We start from the raw sequence: 26,622 nt of genomic DNA, 5'->3' as shown, positions 1-26,622 counted from the left end.
AGGCGCCGGAAGTGGAGTGTGGAGTCGCGCGGCGTGCTGTCAGTCTCTGTAGCTGAGAACTCCTGCGGTCGTGGGACTCTACCAGGCAGCGCGGGCTTTCCCGGTCCCCTCGGGCTGCGCGACCCGGAGGGCACAATGGACAATGGTGAGTCGGTACGGGACGTGGCCTGTTGGGCCTAAAGCAGAGCCGCCCGGGGGTCCATCCAGAAGTCACTTTCCAAGCTTGGGCTGCTGGACTGGATGTGCGGCTTCTAGTAGCGACTCGGTCCCTTTCGCTGTCCCTGTAAGATGGGTCCCGAGGGTATTCCCAGACCTTCCTCCTCCCAGCGCTTTCCAGTGCCCTCCTCCAAAAAAGGGAGGCTTAGACGAGGTGTGCAGATTTCGGCAGTCGTGATTTCCTGCTATGAGTAAGATTCCCCGCCTTACTGGATCTGGTACTAGAATTTTTTTAAAAAGACGTATTTGATGTGCTCATCTAATATGGTTATCAGGGTGTTTTATTAAGTAAGTGAAACACAAGGGCAGACTGACATATGATACGTATCATTTAAAAAATACGGAGGGATGGACCTTTGCATGTACATGTACATAGGTAAGTGGGTGAACAGGCTAGAATTGGCACAGACTCTCTGGACAGGTGGAAGCAAAATTGGTACAGTGGTTGACTCTGGGATTCTCCCAGGACTTGTAGTCAAGGATAAGAGGGAGGATGACCTTCCACTGTCACGTGGTGGTGCTTAAATTTTATGCCTTTTGTGCACAGATAGCTTTTTCAAAAATGAGAAACACATCTGGTAAATACTAAAGTCCGGTCATCTCTAGTCCCATCAACAGTTATAGTGCTTCTGAAGCCAAACACCCTAAAAAGAAAGTATTTTTAAAATTAGTTTGCTTCTGGGGCACCTGGGTGGCTCAATCTGTTAAGCATCTGCATTTGGCTCAGATCATAATCTCAGGGTCCTGGGATCAAGTCCTGCATCAGGCTCCCCACTCAGCAGGAGTCTGCTTCTTCCTCTGCCTCCCCCCTACGTGTGTATGTGTGCCCTCTCTATCTCTCCCTCTCAAATAAATAAATAAAATCTTAAATAAAATTAGTTTATTTCTTAAGTCACTGAAAAGCTCTCCGGTCTTACAACCTGCTAAATGAATTTGATGAATCACTTTTTTCTCCCTCCCCAGAGTTAATTGACTACTTTAAGTCTCAGATGAAAGAAGATCCTGACATGGCCTCAGCAGTAGCTGCCATCCGGACTTTGCTGGAGTTCTTGAAGAGAGATCAAGGTGAAGAGGGTCATATTCCAACACTCCTCTAGGAACTGGCAGAAGTGTAGAAAGTTGGGGCACCTGGGTGTCTCAGTCAGTTAAGTGTCCACCTTCCACTCAGGTCATGATCCCAGGATCCTAGGAGTCTGCGTCTCCCTCTCCCTCTGCCCCTTCCCACTGCTTGTGCACTTGTGCACGCTCACTCTATCTTTCTCTGTCAAATAAATAAAATCTTTTCAAAAAAATGTAGAAAGTGAAACTGCGTGGGGGCCTATGTAAGGTAATGCAGCTCTGTTTCAACTTCTCCTTCATTTCAGTCTTCATTTTGACTTGGAAAGAGCCCATCAGTCCTCATTAAATGGGTCCCTTTTCATAACTGAGATACACTTTGAATCAAGAGTGACTATGTTATATCAGATTAACCATGAAGCTTAAATTAGAGCAACAGTTCAGCTTTGTGTTTATGGAGTGTCTGTCTTGTGCCAGAATTTGTGCACTTGCTAGAGTGTTCCAGAATTCTAGTATTATCATCATCCATTGTGATTGCCTACTCTTTCAGGCATCCTAAATATAAGTTTCTTGGTAGAGCATGTCTTTCACAAGCAAAATAACAATAATAGTATTAATAATGCCTTCTTTAATCCAAAGGGCTGGCCTAAAGACGTGTGTCTTTAAGACAACCTGCATTGTCTTCCCATTGTACCTACAATAACACGCAAACACTGAGCCTTGTCTACACCGCCTCTCAGACCTCTTCTGCCACTTCTGCTCATTATTTCCTTCCACGCCGTCCCTCACTAAACTGTGCTTCAGTCTGGTGGCCTCTCTGTCATGTCAAGTTCATTCCCATCTCAGGTCTCTGAGTTGTTATAGTGTGCACCTGTACTTTTCCCACTGGATCTTTACGGGGCTGGATCCTTTCTTACTCGGGTTTCAGTTTAAATGGCCTCCACTCCAGAGGCCACTCCTATTAGCCCCACGTTTCTCATCATTCTGCTGCTTTCTGTCCTCATTCAGTCTGTAACTTGTGTATTTCTTTGCTTGTTTACTGTCTGCCTCTTCCTCGAGAAGGGGAGTCCCATCAGAGCAGGGACCCTGTCTACTCACTGGCATGTCTCTGGTCGCATAATGTATGAATCACAGATCTGCCAAGGGGCTGTGATACTAACCTGAACACTGCATTCCTCATGTGACCCGTGCAGGGGGGACGATCCAGGGCCTGCGAGCGAATCTCACCTGTGCCATAGAAACCCTGTGTGGTGTGGACTCCTCTGTGGCCGTGTCCTCCGGTGGGAAGCTCTTCCTGCGCTTCATCAGCCTGACCTCTCTAGAATATTCGGTAAGCCCCGCCCTCCTCGGGCCACCTGTCTGCTTCTGCGTGTGGCTGCAGGTATCCTCGGCTTTACCCCTCATTTTGCTCTTTTTTTCCTAGGATTACTCTAAATGTAAAAAGATCATGATCGAGCGGGGAGAAATTTTTCTCAGGAGAACATCCCTATCAAGAAATAAAATTGCAGATCTGTGCCATACTTTCATCAAAGATGGGGCGGTAAGTAGATTTCCTCACATGTGGTAATTGGGAGCAAGGACTTTGGACTTAGACTCCTGGGGGAAAATCCCTCCTCTGCCACTTATGCGTTGTGTCGCCTTGGACCAGTTACTTAACCTCTCTGTGCTGGTTTTCTCATCCGCTAAATCAAGGTAATGGCAGCACCTGCCTTATCAGGTTGCTGTGGGAGGAGGTACTGAGACGATCTAAGGACTCTACTATGCCTGGCACACAGTAAGCCCTATACAAATGCGTAGATGCTACTACAGAGGCTGGCACATCAAACAGGCTGACGGGGGCACCAGGCTGGCTTGGTCAGAAAAGCGTGCAGCTCTTGATCTCCAGATCGTGAGTTTGAGCCCCACATTGGGTGTAGAGATTACTGAAAAACAGTAAATAAACTTTAAATAAAATAAACCAGAAGAGAAAAAAACCAATAGGACAGCATGGATGATTCTTGGTTTAATAAGATGTTGTTATCAAAGAAGTGTTTTCATTATCGGGTATGTACTAAATCAAAATTAAATCAACACCTAACAGCTGTTGGCACTGGTTCCTACTGAGTGTCTTCTCGGTGAAGGTCAGGGCTGGCCTGGAATGCTGTCTTTCATTTCATTTCCAGTGCTACTGCTGAGACGCAGAGCTGCCAAGGGATTCTAGGTAAAGTGAGGACAGGAGCTGCAGGTTAAGCCAGTCCCCCAGCAAAGAAGCAGTAAAACTTCTATGATGTCTCTCCAGTGGCGTCCCTCTCCTGCCATCCAAGCCTCCACGGACCATAAAATTCTTTACTTGTGTTTGACTCTGAAGTCTCCTCCTGTTTTATTACCGCCTTCCCAACCTTTGAAGTGTGTTCTTCACAAAATGACGTAATAGATGTAAGCGGAACTTGTAGAAAAGCCAGTTGCAAACAAAGCTGCCTGGGCCACATGGAAATAGGACTGTGGCCTATAGGGCCTCCTGCGCCCTGCTGTGTGTGAATGTATTAATGTGAATGTATTAATATCCACCTGCATCAGCGCTGACTTCAGACTAAATTCAGAGCAGAGCTGCCCACATTGGAACCTGCAGACGAACCACCTGGGGATCTTGTTCAGTGCCAGTTCTGATTCAGCAGGTCTGGGTGGGGGAGCTGAGAATCTGCATCACTGACAGGCTCCTGGGCGATGCCCAGAAAGGAGGGAGGGCGCTCTCTGTCCGTCACTTTTGCATTATACAGACCCGCATAGTCCATTCATTAGAACAGAGCCGAAGTGAGTGTCTTTGCCCATTGTATCTGGCCCACAGATGGGCTGTTTACCTGAAATGGTGTTTATAAATTTAAAAAGAAGTTAGTTAGCCAACACTTCTGTCTTGGATTCTCAACAAAAAAATGAGATGATGTGGCAATAGTAAGGACCGTATGACAACAGCTGGGGCTCTGTCTCTCCTCTTTGCTGCTGCCCTGCCCGAGCCCCTGCATTTTGTCCTGCAACCTGCCTCATGCCTGTGGGCCTTGTCTTAGAACCATGTCTTTGAACTAGGAAAGCGCCCCCAAAGGAACCGAGCAGAGCCTTCAGATAGAAAGGCTTTTGTATCTCATGAGCAACACCACATGAAGATTCCACTCCTGCATTTGGTATGGGAAGAGGTGACCCACCCCTCACAGATGGGCCATCAAGAATCTCGCTTGATTCCAGTTGATTTGTGAGACAGCATAGAGAGAAGCCTGGGGGTACCGGGAACGGGCATGCGCGGGGCAGAGTATGGGGTGATCACTGTAAAGCTTGCCCTTTTGACAGAACTTTCTTGGTCCGCAGAGAATATTAACTCATGCCTACTCCAGAGTGGTCCTGAGAGTTTTGGAGGCAGCAGTGGTGGCCAAGAAGCGTTTCAGTGTGTACATCACAGAGTCACAGCCCGACTTATCGGGGCAAGTATCATTCTGTTTGGTTCTGGGCCCAGAGGTCATTTTAGAGAGCAAGGGAAGGATTAGAACCTGTGTAGAAAGCCCCAGAACATGCCCCCCCACTGACCAGTGACTCAGTCTCACCATTATGCCTTTCCTGTCCTCAAAGAAAAATCTCTGTATTGGTAGTAGGCCACTGTGCAGGACCTAGATACACGAATGGAAAATTTTTTATCAAGGAGTAGATAATTCCCATCTCCATCCAGAAGATCATGAAAGAGAAAACTGTCTCCTTTTTTGCTGTATTTGCATCTCTTACCCAGAGTCCCCAAGAATATAGTTTTCCTGAAACACGTTTTCTTCTAAAGAACCCAAATTCTTGTTTCCTTAGTCCAGAGTCTTAGAACATGCCCCTTGGGCACCTGGGTGGCTCAGTGGGTTAAGCCGCTGCCTTTGGCTCAGGTCATGATCTCAGGGTCCTGGGATCGAGTCCTACATCAGGCTCTCTGCTCAGCGGGGGGCCTGCTTCTCTCTCTCTCTCTCTCTCTCTCTGCCTGCCTCTCTGCCTACTTGTGATCTCTCTCTGTCAAATAAATAAATAAAATCTTTAAAAAAAAAAAAAAAAAAAAGAACATGCCCCTTAGTCCCTGAATATGAACTGAGTCTCAAGCTAATGTGATTTACCATTGTCCAAATTAAGTGAGTCATCATCTGCCACTATGGGACTTCTGCTCATGTTTTCAAAAATGTCATTTTCCAGTAAGAAAATGGCCAGAGCTCTCTGCCACCTCAACGTCCCTGTCACTGTGGTCCTGGATGCTGCTGTTGGGTAAGTTCCCATCTCCCCTGAGCACTGTTCCTTTTCCTCACCCACTCCTGGGGTCAGATCGGAACAGGGTTTCCAGTTGGAGTCCCATTCATAGAACTGCACTGGCTCATGTTCTATCTCCGAATTGATGGCCGCATTAAACCAGCAAGCTCGTGAAAAGGTCTTGATGGTGTATGCAGGAGACGAGCTGTAGTGTGTTTCATAGAATAGGAGTCATTTATGTGGCCTTAAGGTGCATTTCATTTTGTTCTTTTAAAGATTTTACTTATTTGTCAGAGAGAGAGAGCCCAAGCAAGGGAAGGGGCAGAGGGAGAGGAAGAAGCAGGTTCCCTGCTGAGCAGGGAATCCAATGCAGGACTCAATCCCAGGACCCTGGGACCGTGACCTGAGCCAAAGACAGACGCTTAACCTACTGAGCCACCCAGGGTCCCTTATGATGCGTCTTAAGAGCAAGGTACGAAAGTCAGGCTCGAGTCAGTACATATAATCAGGGCTTCCTCCTCAGCGGAAGGCATGGGCTGTCCTCAGTGGCACACTGGAATTCTTTGACTTACCCGTATGACTTCACTTCTAAAACTGAGGACACACATTCTGAGAATTGCCAGTGTACCTCGCAAAAGAAAACAGGACTGAAAGTCTCTTGGGGAAAAAAAAAGGAAAAAAAGACATAAGGCAGATAATTAAGGAAATTAGGAAAGCATTCAAAAGAAAGCATTTTGAAGAATTCTACTTCATTGCTCATTTTCAAAGGCAAATTGGCCTTCACCATAGCTCAAAGATTCTTGAATTACATAACATTTTCTTCCAACTCTGGATCACGATAAGTTTTTAAATTTCTGTTTTGTTTGAAGTCGATCAGAAAAGAGAGCGTAGCACAGGTAGTGAGGATAAAGAGCGGGTCACGGGATTCTCACATCGTCACTGCACCCGTGCGTGTACGTGTGCCGGGCAGCCGTGGGGAGGGCACACACATGGCGGTTGGGAGGGGTTGGGGTCACAGCGCGTTTTCACGCTTGTGGTTGCAGAACTGCCAGCGGAGCCCAGGTTGTCTTGGGTTAAGTGCTCTTTTGAAGGAAGGAAGCGATGAGAGGAATTTACTTTGGTGAAAATGGAATACTGGTCTTTGCAGGTGATACTGCTGCTCGTAAGAGCCAAGAAAAGAGTGTAATTTTGTTAAAAATTCCTCTAGCTATATCATGGAGAAAGTGGATCTTGTCATAGTTGGTGCTGAAGGAGTTGTTGAAAACGGAGGGATTATCAACAAGGTAAGAACGTCAGTTCCCCACGGTCCTTGCTCCGGGCAGGGAGGGGGTGCTGACCCACATCCTGGCGACATTACCGTTCGCTCCCCCAGCACCCCCTTAGCCTCCAGACGACACCATCCCAGCGAATTGTCTCCCAGTCCCCAGAAGCCACTGCAGTGGCCAAATTTTGGTCCCATTTCTTTGATCTATGTGAATCACGAGACTGCAGTTTATCTTCCTCAAAACATGTTTTAACTAGAATTGGGTTTGATTGTTTTTTTTTTTTAAATTGGGCATATTTGACATCAATGTAGTGTGTTAAAATTTCTCCATCCATTGCTTTACATGGAAAGATCTCATGATCCTTTGCTGCGTGGTGAAGTGGATACAGCATAGGGTTTTCACATGTACAGTTCAGAGCTGCGGCCTCACACAGCATGGCGCTCTTTTTTTTTTTTTAAAGATTTTATTTATTTATTTGACAGAGAGAGATCACAAGTAGGCAGAGAGGCAAGCAGAGAGAGAGAGGAGGAAGCAGGCTTTCCGCCGAGCAGAGAGCCCGATGCGGGACTCGATCCCAGGACCCTGAGATCATGACCTGAGCCGAAAGCAGCGGCCCAACCTACTGAGCCACCCAGGCGCCCAGCATGGCGCTCTTGAAGCCCATCTTCGTTGTAGCGGGAGTCAGCACACCATCCCCATTTACTGTTGAGTCACGTTTCATCGCGTGCAGAGAGCACGTTTGTTTGTCCACCAACTCCTGTCGACCTGAGTCGTTTCTACGTTTCGGCTCTTGTAAATAAGGCTACTGCAAACACGGGTGCAGTCGTTTATTTGAGTTCTGGTTTGCAGTTCCTGTGGGTGCGAACCTGGGTGGAATTTCTGGGTCACGTGGTAATTCCGTGTCTAGCGTCCCAAGAACCCACCAGACTTTTCCAATGGTAGCCGCACCACTGTCCATTCTCCTCAGCACTGCACAAACTTTCCAGTCTCTCTGCATTCCTGCCAACACTCGTTATTTTGGTTTTTCAATTAGAGCCACGCTGGTAGGTGTGAAGTAGTACCTCCTTGTGGGTTGACTTGTGTTTGCCTAATAAGCACAATCTTAAGTATCTTTTGAGAATGTGTGTATTGGCCATTTATCTTTTTTTTTTTTTTTAAGATTTTTTATTTACTTGACAGATCACAAGGAGGCAGAGAGGCAGGCAGAGAGAGAGAGGAGGAGGCAGGCTCCCCACTGAGCAGAGACCGATGTGAGGCTCCATCCCAGGACCCTGGGATCACAACCTGAGCCAAAGGCAGAGACTTTAACCCACTGAGCCACCCAGGCGCCCCGGCCATTTATTTATCTTGACAGAAATGTCGATTCTGTTGTCTTTTTAAAAAGATTGTCTTTGATTCCAAAGCCAGATTTACATATTTTATGTTCATTCACACACTTTCGAATATGCTATAAGATCTCATCCTTCTGCTTTTTCTGACTCTCCAGATTGGAACCAACCAGATGGCCGTGTGTGCCAAAGCCCAGAACAAGCCTTTTTATGTTGTTGCGGAAAGTTTCAAGTTTGTACGACTCTTCCCACTAAACCAGCAGGATGTCCCAGATAAGTTCAAGGCAAGACTTTGTTTTTTGCATATTTGAAGGGATATTTGAGTCTCAACTGAGGCCTTTGGGAAGAAGCAGTGTCGGAATATTTCAGGAGTTACTCCCCTCCCATCACTAGTTGCTCCCACACTTGCCATGCAAAGATCAGTGGTTGGCTGAGCTCAGACTCAGAGTCCTGTTTGTCCCCAGCACGTCCATCTCTCAGTCTCTCTCAGGTATGAGAGGGAGCTGCAAGGACACAGGGAAAGCTGATGGTTCAGTCCAAGCTTTGGAGTCAACTCTCCAGGCTCAGCCCCCCATCTCCACTGCTCACTAACCACACGGCCCGGGGCAGATGCCCTCGCTCCGTGCTCTGAACGTCCGTTATCTGTCAGATGAGCTGGAAGTGCATTCTGAGCCATAGGACAGTTCTGAGAAAATCCAGGAGAAAAGCTTGGCACATGCCAGGCATATAGTAAAGCTCTCTTTAAAGACCTGAAATTGTTATCGCGAGAGGTTTGGAGCCGTGAATTCAGCATGCCAGTGAGGGGAGACATGGTTTGGGGTTTTCATTAAATCAAGGCCGTTGGCTGGGAGGCCACCAGGCCACCATCCTGACTTCCCCACTGCGCTCTGCCCTCCTCGCCAGCATGCCACTCAGCTGGCTTCTCCCACGTGCAGGTAACACTTCAGGTAGTAGCTAGCCACGCACTGATGGCTCAGGCCGAGCCCGCACCACCTCTAAGCCCTGGGTGTGTGGGGAAAACCAACACATGCTTCCTGTCTCCTCAGTATAAGGCAGATACTCTGAAGACTATGCAGACCAAACAAGATCTCAAAGAGGAGCACCCATGGGTCGACTACACGTCCCCTTCCTTAATAACACTGCTGTTTACAGACCTGGGGGTGCTGACGCCCTCAGCGGTCAGCGACGAGCTCATCAAGCTGTATCTGTAACCACCGGGTCCCTTCCTGCCGCCGCACAGCTGATGTACCTGGGGCGGGGTGAGTAGCTTCTTGACCCCTCCGTGGGACAGGCCATACTGAATTTTTTTTTTCTTTAAAGATTTTACCTTTAACTAATCTCTGCCTTCAATGTGGGGTTTGAACTTAACAACCCCGAGATCAAGAGTCATATGCTCCACTGACTTCAGCCAGGTGCCCCCAAAACTGATTTTTTAAAAGAAGACTTAAGGACTAAGGACCTAAAACCATAAGACTTGGGATTTCTTACGACCATAAGAAAATTTCTTACCCATTTCAGCCCCATCTAAAATGTGTTCATGACTTCCCTAAAACCCAACCTGAATTGTGTTTATGGTGTCTAGATACTTCCCAGTTTCCAGAAATACAAGTTATATTATTGGCTATTTAACCAATGAAAGACATACCCAAGCCTACCTCCCTTCTAACCTGTACTCCAGACTGATTTGCCAAAAGCATCGATTAAAGAGATGCAGGCCTGAAAAAGCAGGTGTTCCTACAGGCAGCCAGGCGCCCCTGTGGAAACCAACAGCCACCCAGGACACATAAGTGGTGCCTTAGGAGAAAGACTGGAAACCCAGACTGAAGTCACATCAGACTTCCAGTAGTGACCTCAAGCCCAGGGCTGCCATCCCAACATCAGTATTGGGACAGACGGGAAGGAAACCAAGAGAACCCAAGGAAGGTAGAAACAACATTTAGCAGGAGCAGCCTCCGTGGCTCAACACATACGAAGACCTTCCAGAACAGCTGTAAACTGAAAGTCTGTATCTGTGGAAGATGTGAATTACCTTTAAAACATGTTTGCTCCTGAACAGCTTTTTAAAAAATTGTACCTGGGGACAAATCCAGCATCTTCTCAAATAAATTACACGCAAGATTTTTCTATGGTGTTGTATCAGTACTGAGTGCTATCCCAGGCCCAGAGGTACTGGCCATCTTAGTGAAGACACTGTAGCCACATTCACACACTCAAGACATTCAAATAGAAGGCAATCTTTTATTTAACACAAAGCATAATTTTTTTCCCTAGAATGACTTGCTTCCTTCCCCTAAAACTGTGGTGGGGACAATTCTTCAAAGAGAAGAAAACCCCGGCAACAACAGCCCCTCCACATGGGTGTTCTGTGCAGTTCCTCAGAGAGAGAACTCAAGTCCAGGGCAAGGATACCCACAAAGGTCAGGTGGTTGGTAATAGTAAGGAAACTTAAAAGGCCAAAAATCAAGTATACCTTAGTATCTTTATGTTAGAAAGTAAGTATAAAATAGGCACAAAAAATGAGCTTTAATTTAGAGGGGACCCATCAAAATAAATACATCTATTATATACACTCAGTCTTTACCCTCTTCGGTTGGCCTTAAAGGCTGCTGTGGTTTCCATAAAGCAGTCATGAGTGTGAAGCGCGCCCTCTGTGCCCAGTGTGAACACGACTTTCCTGGATGCCAGCCGTGGGTCCAGCACACGGGGAAAGTGCGTGGGCGCTGTGCGGGGCCCACTTGCCGTTCTCCCGGCGCTCGAGTATGCCCTGGGGCCGGGTCAGCAGTCCTCTTCCGAATCAGGCATCCCCGTATCTGCTCTCAGGACTGTTCTCTTGCCGCTCGAAAACAACCCCTTCTCAAATTCTTCTTCAGTAATTTTGCCTTTCTTAAACTTTTTCAAGAGCCTCGTGTCGTTGAGAAGTTCCTCCATGTCCTCGTCTTCAATATCGGAACCCTAAATGCAGATAGTGACAAACCACTGAACGTCTCAGGGACATGCTCTCACAGCAATGACACGCTCTCAGATCAACTTCCACAAACATCTCACACTCCCAGCCAACTCCCAAAAAAATAAAGAAATAGAAAAGCCCCACGCATTCCCTACTATACAAGACACTACTTTGATAAAATTCATTCAGAATTCTCAGCTAAGTAGTCAAGTAATAAAGAAAAACTGTACCTCTTCCCTCTTCCTTTTTTCATTCATTTTTTTCTTCTTCTCCTTTTTGGCCTTCTGCTTTGACCAAGCTTTATTTTTTATGAATTTTTTTCTCCCTTCATTTTCTCTTTTCTCTTTCCTTTGTTGCTCCAGTAGTTTCTGCCTCTGCTTCTCTCTAACTTTATCTTTAAATGGAATGGTGTCTGTGTTAACATCCGCAGGCACGAAATCTGGAAACTGCCTTCCTCTGAGTTCTGGCATCTTGGGCATCCTCAGCAGGGCAAATCCTCGAGCAAGACTAGCAAAATCAAGATCTAATTAAACCAAAATGTCAGAGTTAGCACACCCAAAATAGAATCATAAACACCAACCCAAAGAAGACGGCTCTTTTCTAACCGAATGACTGAGTGGGTTCTTTTTAATTAGAATTAAAATAATTATTTTTTACCAAAAAGGAATACTCGGTAGCAAATTTGTTCTGTCTACATAAACCCTAGGGATGTTTCTTTTAAATATTTAGAAAATACTGGGGCACCTGGGTGGCTCAGTGGGTTAAAGCCTCTGCCTTCGGCTCAGGTCATGATCCCAGAGTTCTGGGATCGAGCCCCGCATCGGGCTCTCTGCTCAGCGGGGAGTCTGCTTCCTCCTCTCTCTCTGCCTGCCTCTCTGCCTACTTGTGATCTCTGTCAAATAAATAAATAAAATCTTTAAAAAAAAAAAATTTAGAAAATACTAACCCTGACATATGCCTAACATTTTTATAAAACAAAGAAGTTTCACACCTGTACTACTTGTAAAGCCATAGGTGTTTAAGGAGACAATTACATGAAATCACCTTACCCTTTATTCTGAAGATGAGGTTACATTCGTGCTTCGCATAAGCCTGGACATAGGACACAAAGGCTTTCATGCCCTTTTCAAACATCGCTCTGTCGGCCAAGGCCATGGACTTGAGCTTTGGAAGGAGGTCTCCTGTGTTTTTCTGGAGTTTCATCTCCTGCAGGGGGCACTGCACACAGACCACATGCTCACCTCTTCTGGCTGGGATGCCCTCGTCCCCAAAACCCCATCAGAGCCAGTGCAAAACCAAAGGCAAAACAATTCATTGTAATCTTTAATCAGAGACACGAAGCCCAAAATTCCCAAGTACTTTACTTAGTCTGACATTTTTTAAAGGAAAATTTTAAAATCAATTTTATATAAAAATCCTGATTTCTAGTTGGGGAATATCCAACACTAGGTCTGTGTTCCCAAGTACTGACACTCAGATGGAGCTGAGCAGTGGCTGCCACCCTGAATGAGCCCAGAGCCTCCCCGCTGCCTTCAAGCCAGCCACCTCCTGCCCTTATGTCACCACCTGGCCCCCGAGTGTGCAGAACCCTCCTCCTAAGTTCCGGGCCCCTTGCTGGAAAAGAACTCTACCAAGTACCCTATCACTGGGCATGCTATATGAGAAAAGAAGACCGCTTACTTTTTGGTTAATTTCAAGGAAACTGACGTAGGACTCTTCCATAGGAAGGAGGAACACGAGCGCGCTGCCACCGTGGCCGATGCGGGCTGTACGGCCACAGCGATGAACAAAGGCACTGTGAACGCGGGATGGGACGGTGATCACCATGTGAGAGTGGGCAAGCAGGGGCCCAGACTCCATGGCTCAGCCCAACCCTGCCTCTCACTAGGGTCACAGATGCAAATGCTGGCAGTTAAATATAGACCGCAAACCAGACAGGATTCTGCAAGACACTTAATGTGAACTAGGAAAGTTTACATGTATGCCTATCTGATGATACAGGTAAAACAGGTCCTAGAAGAAAACTGAGAGACAAACGTACAGAAAAGTGGCCTGTAAGCCCTCCAACAAAAAGTAATGATCATTACCACGTGGGAGGTCTGTTTCCTCACATTTTCCTGTTTGGAAGGATCTATGAGGAAATTAAGTTTGTTCTGGGAGAGTAAGACTTTCATATACGGAATCATGTATTGATTTCCTTTAAGCATCTATCAGATGCTTCTGTGCAAGAACTTTAAAAAGCACATGGAGGGGCGCCTGTGTGGCTCAGTCAGTTAAGCATCTGCCTTCAACTCAGGTCATGATCCCAGGGTCCTGGGATCGAGCTCCCGTTCAGTGGGGAGTCTACTTCTCCCTCTGCCTCTGCCTGCCGCTCCCCTCGCTTATGCTATCTCTGTCTCCCGCTCTCTCTAGTCTCATTTAAATCAATAAAATCTTTTAAGAAAATTGTCACTGTTTAAAAAAAAAAAAGCATGTGAAAATAACAAATCGTATACTATGGCATCACTATTTTCACACGCCAAGAACGGTTCACCTATTCATCCATTTTTGCTAAGTAATTTTTTTTTTAAATATTTTATTTATTTGACAGAGAGAGATCACAAGCAGGCAGAACAGCAGGCAGAGAGAGGGTGGTAAGCAGGCTCCCTGCTGAGTAGAGAGCCCCAGGTGGGGCTCGATCCCAGGACCTCGAAGTCATGACCTGAGCTAATGGCAGAGGCTTAACCCACTGAGCTACCCAGGTGCCCCGAAAGTAATGTTTTGATGAACATCATTATGTGTATCTTCATCAGGATTCATGGAGTCGGATTCCTGACAGAGGGTCACATTCCGTCATGCCGTACCTTGCGCTGCTGGGAGGGTCGTACTGCAAAACCCAGTTTACTTCAGGAATGTCTATTCCTCGGGCCATGACATCCGTGCACACTAAAATCCCACTAGAAAATGAGAAAACAGCATTCTGAGCAAGGGGGCAAGCAGCGTCCTCACCATCAGTCTTTACCAGCCTCGATGAGGACGACGACAGGACTGCACAGGTTCCAGAACCTCTCACAGATGCAAGCAGTTAGGAATCCCATTTTGACTTTTTTTTCCTCCTAAGGATATCCAGGACTTAACAAATTCCCAACGAAAACAGGGAAGAGACTGGGAAAGGACTTTTTAAATCAGCATACTTTTCTTTAAAACAAACCAAAAACTGTAATACATCTAATCCTAGGTGTACAGTCCATTCTATCACTCTGTCTAGGAGAATGCTTTTTTTTTAAAAAAAGATTTTATTTATTTATTTGACAGAGAGAGGGATCACAAGTAGGCAGAGACGCAGGCAGAGAGAGAGGGGGAAGCAGGCTCCCCGCTGAGCAGAGAGCCCGATGCGGAGCTCAATCCCAGGACCCTGAGATCATGACCTGAGCCAAGGGCAGAGGCACTCCTAGAAGAGTGCTTTTAACAACACAGCCAGGAGGCTCTTGGAAAAGCAGAAAAATATTGCTTCTACATGCAGAATTAATTATGGCCACTGAGAGATGCGAGGTCCCAACTGTGCAGTGACCCAATGAGAACTTATGAGACTTCAATGAATTGCTCCTACCCAAATGCCCTCCACCCATTCAACAAATAGGTATCAAAACCCCTGGGCCAGGGGCTGGGCCAGATTCTCAGAGCTTATGATCTTGCAGGGAAGTCAGCGCAGCGCAGCACAACGGGGTCAGGCTGGGGATGGGGCACCCCGGGACCACACAGAGCAGGTGTGATAACTGGGCAGAGGAGAAAGAGGGTTCCGGGCAGAGAACACAGCCCCCATGTGAGGGCCCTGCGGAAGCACACAGTGAGCTGCAGGGCAGCTAACGCACCTCTGCAATCTGCGGAACCCCATGAAGATCTTATCGCGCTTGTGTTTCATCTTCCCGTGAATGCACATGATCTGCACACCCTTCACCAGGGCCTCCAGAGCCTTTCCGTAGTATTCCACACAGGCACAGGTGCTGCGAGAGCGGACAGAGGGCTCAGAGTCACTGGCCGCCTGGGTCCCCTGCTGCTGGGGAAGGAGGCGGCAAGCACCAGCTGCAGTGGAGAGTACCCCATCCTCTCTGGGACAATGGCTACCAACAACAGCCACCCTAAACTCTAGATCTGAAGCCCTCCTGGAGTTCTGACAGGACAGAACAGTGTTAGCCACTGGGCTGGCTGCTTCAGGGCCACTCCCAGCCACTCCCTCCCTCACCTCTATGACAGAGGCTGGGACGGCTACACACTCATTTCCTCTGCCTCTCTAGAGGTGAGCGGCTGCCCAGTGACTCACCTTTGCCCCCTGAAATGAAAGCCTGAGTCAGCTGGGGAATAGGAGCTTCTGAGAAAGTTTTCTGCTCTTCTGGTGTGAAGAATGCCCTTCCCCCTCCCTTTTCTGTTTTCAGTGCAGATGGGGCAGCAAGCATGACGGTGGCCATCTTCAAACCATGAAGGGACAGACATGAATAAAAGACCAATGACAGTCACAGAAGTACTGACCTGGACACGGGGGAGACACTACCCAATGTCAGGACCTGCCTAACCTCTGACCTTCTTTCTACAGGAGAAAAATAACTCCTCCTGCTTAAGTCACAAAAGCTGGGTTCTCAGTTACTTGAAGCAAAAACATTCCTGAGAGAATTCCAAACCTTAGGGCTACATGCATCTGTACGTTCTGGAGGTGACTGAACCCCAGATTCTCCCACCACAGCATCCAGAAGAATTACCTGAAGAAGACCAGGTGTTTTTCCTGCTTATGATTTCGAAGAAAATGTACCAACTGGCTAAATTTCTCATCTGCCTTACATACCTGCAAAGTAAAAAAGGAAATCAATTAAAAAAAAAAAAAACTTATGCTAATAATCTCTTCAGCTATCTTCAGTTTCAGTTTCAGCCTTAAACGTTAAGGAATCCGATTTCCTCCACTGACAGAACACAGTTCTGTGTTCTATCACAGAATGAATTAATCAGTGAATTAATCAGTCCACCTAGCTCTGAATGGGTATCAGCATGTGCTGCTGACAGAAGTCAGAGTCACGTAACGGAGACACACACAGTCATCTAAAGCAATTGTCCCCAAATCCCAGTATACAGACAGGGACCACACCAGCTATATCCAGGGTAGGTTTTTGTTTGTTTGTTTTTTTGTTTTGTTTTGTTTTTAAGTAAGCTCTATGCCCAACATGGGGCTTGAACTCATGACCCCAAGATCAAGAGTTGCACGCTCTCCAGACTGAGCCAGCCAGGTACCCCTCCAGGGTAGATAGGATAGATTTTAAATGCAGATTCTTTAAATAAATTGGGAAAATAAATAAATAAATAAATGCAGATTCTTGGGCACAGCACACTAACTCAGTAGGTCTAGGATTCAAACCAAGAATCCATACTATTTAAGAGCCCCCAGGAGATTCTGATACATCTCCATGTTCAGAAATCGCTGCTCTAAGATGAACCCAGGCTTCCAGAAAAGAATGTACAAAATTTGAAAGACCGCCACGGAGACAGACTCCAATTCACTCCAAATTCACTCAACGGCTGCGTTCAGGCCCCTACATGAGAGACATTTAAACCCATCTGCACGCACTCCCCCTATTTTTACCAAAACCAAATTCTCAATTTGGAATTTCTTCTCACATACTCAGATCTCTCCGAATACAATCAGTGAAATGAATACAAAACAGCAGAAAGCCACAAGAGCCACAGTCAGTGTCCAGAGCCAACAGTTACCGGTACTTACTACATACTACACATTAGCCTAATCTGTAGTAATCCATAGTAATCAATCACTCCTCACCACAACCCATGAAGTGGGTAGTAGTGGAGCCCCTTTGTATAGGTAAGTGCATCCAGTTCAATTAGTAAGGGACAAAGCCAAGATGTGTCCCTGGGCTTTGTCCGGGGCCACCGCATTCTGGCACCCATTCAGCCAGGCACGATGCTACCTACGGACCCCTCCCTCTACCCGGGAAAGGCGGGCTCCTGACTTTTCCAGCCCAGCCCGGAAACACCAGCAATGAAGAAGCCCCCACCACCACCACCCGCAACCCCGGGAGCCTATGGATGTCAACAGCGCCCTCCAGGCGGTTGCCCTAGAAGCAGCACCACATCGCCCATGAGACCCCAGTCAGCATTCGGACCGAGCCGCGGGAATCGGCAAGGAGATCCAGTGCGCACCATGTAGTAGTTCTCCAGACGGGAAGGAGTTTTCTGAGTGCTGCTGGCCGCGACGCCCTTCTCCTTCACCGAAATCCGGACGGGGTTCCGTAGCCCTGCTCGCACCAGGCTCTCCACTTCCTGGGTCTGAGTGGCAGAGAAAAGGCCTGTTCTCCTCTGCTTTGGCAAAAACTCCAGGATGGTGTTTATGCTAAAAAAAGAGGGCTCGAGCTTAGCCCCTCGTTTATCAGCATCATCAACAAATATCACCTTATGACACTAAACAGGTATTTAGAAGACCAGGGGAAAAGCCATCACAGTATTTACAGTAGACATTAACCAGGGGATGAGATTATGAGCAACTTTTCTTCTCTATACTCTCTTTTCACTTTGTACTCTTCACTTTACTCTCTTATAGTTTTCTTCTTTATACTCTAAATTTTTCCAAATTTTCTCCAACATGAATACATAATTGTACTTTTATCACGTGGGGCAATTAAAAGAGAATGAAGATAAGACAAAAAACTTTTTGAAACTAAAAACCATTGACCTATACATTTTAAGTAAGTGAATTATACAAAAGATGAATTATATCCCAACAGCTATTCAAAACACACACACACAAACTTTAAAAGAAATTATGAAAGAAAATGCATCTGAAGAAGTAGAGCTGGAACTTAAACTGTGTGGTAGTATTTGAAAGATCAAACAACCTAATGATCTGAAATTCAGATGAGCCCAATAAAGGCAGTCATAAGGTGGTAAAGGAATTTCACTTTGCTCTCCTTTCTGCCAGCATCACCCAAAGCCAAAGAAGCCCAGAGTCCAGTACCTTGCCTCAAACCCCATGTCCAGAAGTCTGTCCGCTTCATCCAACACCAGGACGTCAAGGGACCTCACACAGCTGGCCAGATCCAAGCCTTCTGCCTTCCTCCGGAACATGTCCTCCAGGCGGCCTGGAGTGGCCACAATGATGTTCCCACTTTGAAAACACAATAAACATTTACCACACTCTCTGGACCTTGGGAATATCTGTGATTCCAAATACTAAGTTTTATAATGCCCCATGGTCACCCAGGTCATCTAAGTTCCCACCACCAAAGGGAAATACAGCCATGAGTGAGGCAACAGGGCTCAGGGCAGAAAAGTGAGGGCCATGAGGAAGGCAGACAGGTTCCAGGCTAAGACCCAGGGTGGTGTGGGCACACGCGGGGCCCACTGGCCACATCTGGCCTGCACCTGCTTCTGTGCCGTCTTTCTTTTTTTTTAAAGATTTTATTTATTTATTTGACAGAGAGAGATCACCAAGTAGGCATAGAGGCAGGCAGAGAGAGAGAGAGGAGGAAGCAGGGTCCCTGCTGAGCAGAGAGCCCGATGCGGGACTCAGTCTCTGTGCTGTCTTACTGACCATGCACAGCTGCGCGGGTATTGTCTCTGGCAGCTTTCACGCCCCAACAGTGGAGCCGAATACCTGTGACAAACCACGTGGTCCACCTAATATAGTTATCATCTGTTCCGTTACAGAAAAGGTTGGCTGACCCCTGACCTAGAACAAGTTATTCAGCCACGTTAGGCCCAAAGTAGCTCAACTACAAAATGAAAGTGTGAACAGAATTAGAGAGAATTTTATGTTAAAGATCACAGCTGCAGGGGCTGCCTGGGTGACTCAGTGGGTTAAGCCTCTGCCATTGGCTCAGGTCATGATCTCAGGGTCCTGGGATCGAGTCCCGCATCAGGCTCTCTGCTAGGCAGGGAGCCTGCTTCCCTCTCTCTCTCTACTTGTGATCTCTCTCTCAAATAAATAAAATCATTAAAAAAAAAAAAAAGATCACAGCCGCAGATGAAAGGACAAATACGGCCCCTCCACACTGGCTGACCTACAAGAAGTTGGTTTTTTGTTTGGGTTTTTTTTCTTGTTTTTTTTTTTTAGAAGAAACTTTTGTTAAAAGATTTTATTTATTTGACAGAGCAAGAGAAAGAGCAAAAACAGGGAGCAGCAGGAGAGAGAGAAGCAGACTCCCCACTGAGCAGGGAGCCTGATGGTGGGGCTTGATCCCAGAACCGTGGGATCATGACCCGAACTGAAGGCAGATGCTTAACTGACTAAGCCACCCAAATGCCCCTTCAATTTTAAGCAAGCTCTACACCCAATGTGGGATTCGAACTCACAAGCCCACCCAAGTCAAGAGTTGCATGCTCTACTGACTGAGCCAGCCAGGTCTTCCAAGTTTTTTGTTTTTGTTTTTTAACGTGAATTACATGCCAATGGTTTAAAAAGTGTAGAGCTCACACATAAAAATTTGGAATTCCATGTTCTTTTTAAAAAATTCACTATCTGGAGGGGCGCCTGGGTGGCTCAGTGGTTTGAGCCACTGCCTTCGGCTCAGGTCATGATCTCAGGGTCCTGGGATCGAGTCCCGCATCGGGCTCTCTGCTCAGCAGGGAGCCTGCTTCCTCCTCTCTCTCTGCCTGCCTCTCTGCCTACTTGTGACCTCTCTCTGTCAAATTAAATTAAAAAAAAAAAAAAAAAAAAAAAACTTAAAAAAAAAAAAAATTCACTATCTGGCAATACTGAGCCCAGAATCCTCAAGGCAACCAACCAGCTAGAGAGGAGTGTTTGAGCAGTTCCTACCCAACCCCACCCCAGCCCTTTTCCCACACTGATGTTATCCTCTGACCCCTACACAACTTTGTGACCCCAGCTGAAAGGCACTGCAGAGGATAGCTGGAACATGGCAAATGCTAATAGAAGCAGTTCTCTTTATTAAGTTTCTCAAACAAATGAGCCACAAAACCCATCACTCTTCGTAATAAACCTTATTCATGGTGCAGCTGAAAAAATTCCACAGGGCTGATGGCCAGCATGCGGTCCAACATCCACCTGTTTTTTAAACACCTGTGTGTGCTCGGCACCGTGCCAGGCCCTGAAGATGCAACGCTATGGGACAGACAGCACACTGACCGCTGGGCCTGCCTAGGGACACAGGGAACCTGACCCACGCAGTGCTCTAGAGGACAGCTGGGTCTGTGCAGCAGCAGAGGCATTGAGAAGGCAGCAGCAGTGGAGAATGGTGGCCTGGCAAGCCCTGTACGAACATTAGGATCCTTCCTAAGGGCCCCAAGAAGCCAGGAAAGAGTTTTCAGTGAGTGGTATGATCAGGCTGGCACTCTGAAAAGGCCACCTGGGTTGCTCTTTGGAAAATAGATTGTAAGAAGGCAAAGCAGAAACACACAGGAGAGAACGCTACCACGGCAGCCCAGGAGAGACAGGGTGGTCCAGATCAGAGCAGGAGAGGGGGCAAAGGGAAAAAATCAAAGGGCTAGAGATGTGTGCTCTGGAGAGAAAATGTGAATGATCCAGTGATGGTTAACGAGGGGCGGGGACGGAAGGGAGAGTGGAGCATCGAGGTCAAGTCCCCGACTTCAGGAGAAGCACATGGGAAGACAGGTGACTGTGAAACCCCAGACGACATGAAGATTTGGGAATAAAAAGCACCCATCACAGACATGTCTGCAACAGCCGGGAGATGCCCGGGAAATGCAAAGCCAGAGCTGGGACTCAGCGTGAGGTCAGGGACCACCAGGAGTGAGATGAGACCACTTAGCGAGCCCCGAGTGAGAAAAGCAAGAGCCCTAAATTCTGTATAGTCAGCCTGGTGAGAGGCAGGGCCACCCCAACTCCCTTCTCCTCTGCAGGGTGAGACTCACTGAAGGTGAAATGCTCGTCAGGGCCTTATTCCTCAGGCAAGAGTCAGCAGGCAAAATGGGAATGTGGCCTGGGGAATACAACTTTTTGGGGAGAGGGCATTGCCGAAGGGAACGCTCCCCATGAGGCCTAGACCAGGTATCCTTTCCTCTTGGGTTCAGTGCCAAAAACAAGCAAGGGAAGAGCAGAAGCAAGCCAACTTACCCTTGTTCCTTAAACCTTGCAACATCTTCTCCAGGATTCCTGCCTCCGATCCAGAGAATCTGGCTAAAACAAGCAACAGGTCTTGAGCAGGTCAGGCAAAGTAACAGCCCATAGCTACCAGGGGAGCCGTGTCCGACTCACCTGAACTGCGGGAAGTGCTTCGTGAAATGCGCCAGGACTTCATCTATCTGAATAGCCAGCTCCCGCGTGGGTGTGATGACGAGCGCCCCGACCTGCCCGAGTGTGGGGAAAGGAGACAGTGAGCAGAGCGGGCTCACAGAGCTGAACACCTGCGCCAGAACCGTGCAGCTCACAGAGCCGAATGCCCCGGGGAACAGGATTCTGGCTTCCACTGCTTCCTCTGTCCCAGGGCTTATCAGTCACTGCTCTAGGTCCCGGCCAGGTATCATTATCGACAAACACGGGCTTCACAAACACTGAAATGCATCCCCGCTGGGGGAAATGCAGGGTCAGGTTCCGGGAAGCCTCCGGTCATGTTTTGTCAACCAATCAATATGGAAGCTGGTTTTTATATGTGCTTCTGTTTAAACACACCTTGAATAATACAGAGTTGATTTATCAATACTGACTTCGCTGCGGGTCGCACTATAGCTCATGCCTGGATGGAGCGTATCCCACATGCTTATTTTTTCCGAAAGGGCCATCCCAGCCTTCTGGCGCTCAGGAACACTAGCCAGTGCTTCAGCTCTACTCCTGAGGCCGTTTTAAATGCTGAAATCCCCAGCAAGAATCACAGCGGTAAACAGAAGGACGCCTGTTTATTATAGTCTGAGAGCTACGCAGGAAAGCAGAGCGTTGCCCTGTTCAGACTCGGCTGGGAACGAGCACAGCAGGTGACCCCAAGTCTTTGCTGCTCTGCACAAAGCCATGAATGAGGGAGGAAACACTGAATTATTGATCTGGGGAGCCACAGATAAAATCAACAGGCAGGCAGATTCAGAAACAGAGGGTATCTGCAGGTACTGAGGACAGATTTTTTTTTCAATCTTTTGACCAGCTTCTTTGAACTGTGGCCTCTACAATGACTAAATAAAAATACACCTCACCTGATTCTTTTTTAGCTTCTCTTCCCTTCTCAGAAGAATTTCCAGGATGGGGATGACAAAAGCGAGCGTTTTGCCACTACCTGTGACCTGCCAAGACGGAGATAATTTGGTTTGCTTTTCCTCACAGTTCATTCTGGAGGGAAAACAGGAGGACAAGCTGCATTTCGATGAGGTACTCACCGCCTCTGCAGCGACATCTTTGTTTTTCATGAACAGAGGGATGGTTGCAGACTAGAGAAAGAAATGCAAAGCCCCCGTTAGAGAATGCCAGGCTCCATGGAGGTCGCCCAAAGCCCACGGAACACAGTGGGTGGCCTGGGTCACAGTGGGTCCCCCCTACACACACACACAATGCAGACCCTGAGTAGAGTCACCACAAAGCACCCCAGGGGGTTGGCTCAGAGGCAACACAGCAGAACACAGCCGCGGTGTCTGTATAGACAGTGTGGAGGGAACAGTGAGCTGAGCTGGGATTCCAGAGTCCTAAATACTAGCCCTGCCTCACGTCCTTTTCCTCTCTGGACCAGGAAGGGTTTGAAGACACTGAGTTTTGGAGTACCTTCCAGCTCTCATATCAAAAAATAATGATTCCAGGGGCGCCTGGGTGGCTCAGTTGGTTTCAGCTCAGGTCATGATCCGAGGGTCCTGGGATCAAGCCCCGCATTGGGTCCCCCTACCCAACAGGGAGCCTGCTTCTCCCTCTCCTTCCTCTCCTTCTACACTGCTCCCCCTGCTTATACTCTCCTGCTCTCTGTCAAATAAATAAATGAAATCTTAAAAAAAAAAAAAAAAAAGACACAATAAACCCTCTCATTTTAAACACCACAGGGTACCTCCAGGTCTTGCAAAATGCAGACTCGGGTCTCAGCTTTGAGGTCATCCCCTCCAAGACCCCACTCCTGGTCCTCAGAGCCTGAGCTCACCCATCACAGCACATGCAGTACTTTTTTTTTTTTTTGACGATTTATTTATTTGGGATGCCTGGGTGGCTCAGTGGGTTAAAGCCTCTGCCTTTGGCTCAGGTCATGATCCCGGGATCCTGGGATTGAGCCCCGCAGAAAGCCCATTTCCTCTCTCTGCCTACTTGTGATCTCTCTTCCTCTGTCAAATAAATAAATAAAATCTTGAAAAAAAAAAAAAGTAAAAAGAAAAATGTAAAATGAATTTTACTACTGTGTTTTATTTAACCCAGGAGACCCAGTCTAATGTCACTTTAACAGGTAATATTTTAAAAATAATTAATGAGATACGTTCCACTCCTTTTTTTAATCCTGAGTCTCCAAAATCCATTGTACCTTCTACAGGTGAAGCACATCTCAACTTGGCCTTGCCATATTTCAAGTGTTCAAGAGCCTCATGTGTCTACCGACTCCCACAGTGGACGGCATAGCCCCTGATTACCAACAGCTGACGTTAGTGACTGGGTCTCCCGGCACTACAGTCCCAAGGCAGGGTTCGAAGTACCCCCAACTGTCATCTCCTGCTTCCTCCACCTCTTTCCTGAGGATCTCATGGACATCTCAACTCAGTAATTCTTGAATTTCCCTCGGAAACATGCTACCTCTCCCTGCCTTACTCATCTCAGTAATTGGTACCGCCATCTACCCAGCTGCTAAAGACAAAAACCTGACTCCCTCTAAATTCCTCTCTTTGGTAATCCCTACATCTGGCCCCCCAACAACCTAAACACTCTCTCAAACTTCCCTTCTCAGAATCCACTCTACTCCAAGTCACCACCACCTCTCACTTGACACTGGCCCCCTGACCTCCTGCTTCTTGAAGCCCCTGAAGTCCATTCTCCACACAGCAGTCACCTCCCTTCCCTTCATTCACTGCTTCCCATTAAGATGGCTTCCGGTTGCATTTAAAAAGGAATCCAAACTCCCCCAAGACCCTGCACAACATGGACCCTACTTTGCTCATCTCTTATACTAAGCCTGATGGCTCCAACCAAAGGCCTTTTTTGTGTTCCTCCCAGGTCACCTCTAGCCCCAAACATCTGCACTAGCATTTCTCTCTCCTGATATATCCTGCCCCAATCACCCTACAGTCAGCTCCTCAATCATTCCGGTATCAGCTCAACGGCACCTTCGGAGGGGCCTTCCCTAACACATCACCTTAACCTCCTGTCCTGGACCTCAGTGACACTAACCACCAACTGAGATTACCGTTTTCTACTCCTTTTTCCCTCCCCTGCAGTAGAAAATAAGGGGCGCCTGGGTGGCTCAGTGGGTTAAAGCCTCTGTCTTCCCCTGGGGCCATGATCCCAGAGTCCTGCTCTCTCCTCAGCAGGGAGCCTGCTTACCACCCCCCCCCCCCCCCCCCCGCCTGCCTCTCTGCCTACTTGTGATCTCTGTCAAATAAATAAATAAAATCTTTTTAAAAAGAAAATAAGGTCCATGCCTGGGGACCAACACTGCAAAGTCCCCAGAGCCTAGAAAACCTGATACACAGTATGTCCTCAACAAATATTTTTAAGATTTTATTTATTTATTTGACAGACAGAGATCACAAGCAGGACCCTGGGATCATGACCTGAGACGAAGGAAGAGGCTTTAACCCACTGAGCCACCCAGGCGCCCCACAGCAAATATTTTTTGAGTAAACATATAAATGGGGCCAGAAGGCTTCACTTGGCCCGCATAGTAAGACGGCAAGTATTATTTTCTGAGCTCCCATAATGTATCCAACACTGTCTTAGGGACGGACGTCCCACAGCAACCCTACGAAACAGGTAAGAAGGAAACGGCGCGGAGACGTTGTCACCTGCTAGAGGGACAGCGCTGGGACGCAGCCCGCACTTGGGCCCCAGCACTCACAGGCGCCAGGGGCGGGGAGTGATGGTCGCGGAGGAGGTCAGGGCCCTGGCGCAGGGGCGCCGCTGCCTCCCACCCGCCGGCGTCATTAACCAGGGTAGACTGAAGACGCGGCAGAAGTCCCGGGGCGGGGGGGCGGCCCGCTCGGAGCCTCCCTGCCCCGCCTGCCACCCCCTTCTCCGGAGCACGGAAGACCCTTCCCCGCCCGGCCGCGCCGGGTACCTGCACCGGCGTCATGTACGGGAAGCCCAGCTCCCGCAGCGCGCCCAGCACCCGCGGGTGCAGCCGCATGGGCAGCGACTCCCAGGAGCCCTCCGTCACGTGCTCCATGGCGCGCTCGGCCTCAGCCGCCCTCGCCGCCACCTGGCCGCCACCCGGGCGGCGCCGGCGAGCACTTCCGCTTCCGGCCGTCCGCGGGACCGCCGGCAACCGCGCTCTAGCCCCAGAGTTCCCGAGCTCGGGGAAAGGGTCCTGCGCGAGCGGGAAAAGCTGGCCGCCGGGCAGTGAAAGTGGGCGGTGGGGATGGGGCCAGACCGGAGTTGTACCGTCCCTCCCACGCAGCCGCCTTGGCTCGGGCGCATTCCCACCGAGAACAGGCATTTCCGCGGAGGGATTCTGCTACGGCTCGCTGGCTTTCTGCGCTCATCAGAGGCAGGTGGCAGCACAAGACCGCGTCCTGGCCAAGGGACAGGACGGTCTGGAGTGGATAGAAATAGACCCCGCTCCCGGAGCCCCGGTCAACAGATATGCGAAATCGGGGATGGTGGGGACCTAGCGCCCGGTACACACTAAATGATGGTTTACTTCCGACAAGGTTAGAATTCCCAAATGAGAACATGATCTTCCGGTTCCTCGGTTCGCCGTCGCCTGGGGCGGGCTCGTTTGTCCACGCACACATTCGTTCAGCAAGCTTTCATTCATGGCCTGCTACGTGCCAGACTCCGGACTCCGTGCGCGGCTTGCGCCGTACTTAACAAATGTCATCTCAGTGCGGCTTCCTTTCCTAATCACTAAAACCGCTCAGCCTGCTCCCCTCCCCTCCATTGCACTTACTTAATAGCGCGATCAATTACTTACTTAATACACTGATCAATTTACTTAATAGGTTATTCTTCCTCCCCTAAAAGGTAAGTCCCACGACAATGGGGATTTTTCTTTAATTTCTTTAACCCAGGGGCTACAGCTGGCAGCACACAGCAGTCACTCAGATATTTTGGGGACAGATAAATGGGAATAGTACTCATACAGACTCCAGTCATCACAAACTAAATGAAGTGGAAAAAAAGTCTGAGGCAACGTTTCCAGTGAAACAGGATCACACCTCAAAATACCCCTGACAACTGTTATAAAATGGGACTTCCACAGCTCTGAAAATAAAGGCAGAGGGAAAGAGCATACTAGCATTTGCATTTGGGTATCTACTTACTAGTTTTCGGACCCTTGGATGCTTTCCAAGCCTGTTTTCCTATTTCCAAAAGGAGGATTATAATAGCACCCAAGGTTAAGGGCTGTTTTGAGGAATAAATTAAAACAGACTGCATATAGCACTGAGCATAGTGCCAGGACATTCCACAGTGTACAACAAATGGTAGTTTATTACTAACGGGCCCTTAGTGTAACAG

General features: G+C 48.1%; 2 protein-coding genes across 5 annotated transcripts; one reads left to right on the top strand and one right to left on the bottom strand.

The window, feature by feature from the left end:
* The first annotated feature begins 4 nt into the window (after window positions 1–4).
* EIF2B1 (eukaryotic translation initiation factor 2B subunit alpha) lies at window positions 5–18,225 on the top strand. Of its 3 annotated transcripts, none has more exons than XM_044243507.1 (10): window positions 5–145; window positions 1,180–1,281; window positions 2,466–2,602; window positions 2,696–2,812; window positions 4,609–4,721; window positions 5,458–5,526; window positions 6,716–6,791; window positions 8,260–8,385; window positions 9,148–9,360; window positions 18,004–18,225. In XM_044243507.1, exons 1-9 carry the CDS (start codon window positions 136–138, stop codon window positions 9,310–9,312), a joined length of 915 nt encoding a protein of 304 aa, XP_044099442.1. In that variant the 5' UTR covers window positions 5–135; the 3' UTR covers window positions 9,313–9,360; window positions 18,004–18,225. The 3 variants fall into 3 exon arrangements, with proteins under 3 accessions (XP_044099442.1, XP_044099443.1, XP_044099441.1); XM_044243508.1 differs by lacking the exon at window positions 18,004–18,225 and adding an exon at window positions 15,619–15,773; XM_044243506.1 differs by lacking the exon at window positions 18,004–18,225 and adding an exon at window positions 9,842–10,227.
* On the bottom strand, window positions 10,326–25,352 carry DDX55 (DEAD-box helicase 55). 2 transcript variants are annotated; one of them, XM_044243503.1, is made up of 14 exons: window positions 25,223–25,352; window positions 22,365–22,415; window positions 22,185–22,271; window positions 21,259–21,350; window positions 21,118–21,180; window positions 18,040–18,189; window positions 17,229–17,418; window positions 15,782–15,864; window positions 14,900–15,031; window positions 13,892–13,984; window positions 12,729–12,843; window positions 12,098–12,266; window positions 11,279–11,571; window positions 10,326–11,053 (listed from the first exon to the last, which is right to left on the bottom strand). In XM_044243503.1, the coding sequence occupies exons 1-14, from the start codon at window positions 25,328–25,330 to the stop codon at window positions 10,877–10,879; spliced, it is 1,803 nt and encodes a 600-aa protein (XP_044099438.1). In that variant the 5' UTR covers window positions 25,331–25,352; the 3' UTR covers window positions 10,326–10,876. The 2 variants fall into 2 exon arrangements, with proteins under 2 accessions (XP_044099438.1, XP_044099439.1); XM_044243504.1 differs by lacking the exon at window positions 10,326–11,053 and having other exon boundaries at window positions 11,438–11,555.
* Window positions 25,353–26,622: the final 1,270 nt, after the last annotated feature.

The sequence above is a fragment of the Neovison vison genome, chromosome 3, assembly GCF_020171115.1.
Source record: "Neovison vison isolate M4711 chromosome 3, ASM_NN_V1, whole genome shotgun sequence".
NCBI classification, from domain to species: domain Eukaryota; kingdom Metazoa; phylum Chordata; class Mammalia; order Carnivora; family Mustelidae; genus Neogale; species Neogale vison.
Note: the sequence above shows the minus strand (reverse complement) of the source record. Positions and strands in the feature narration are given on the sequence as shown.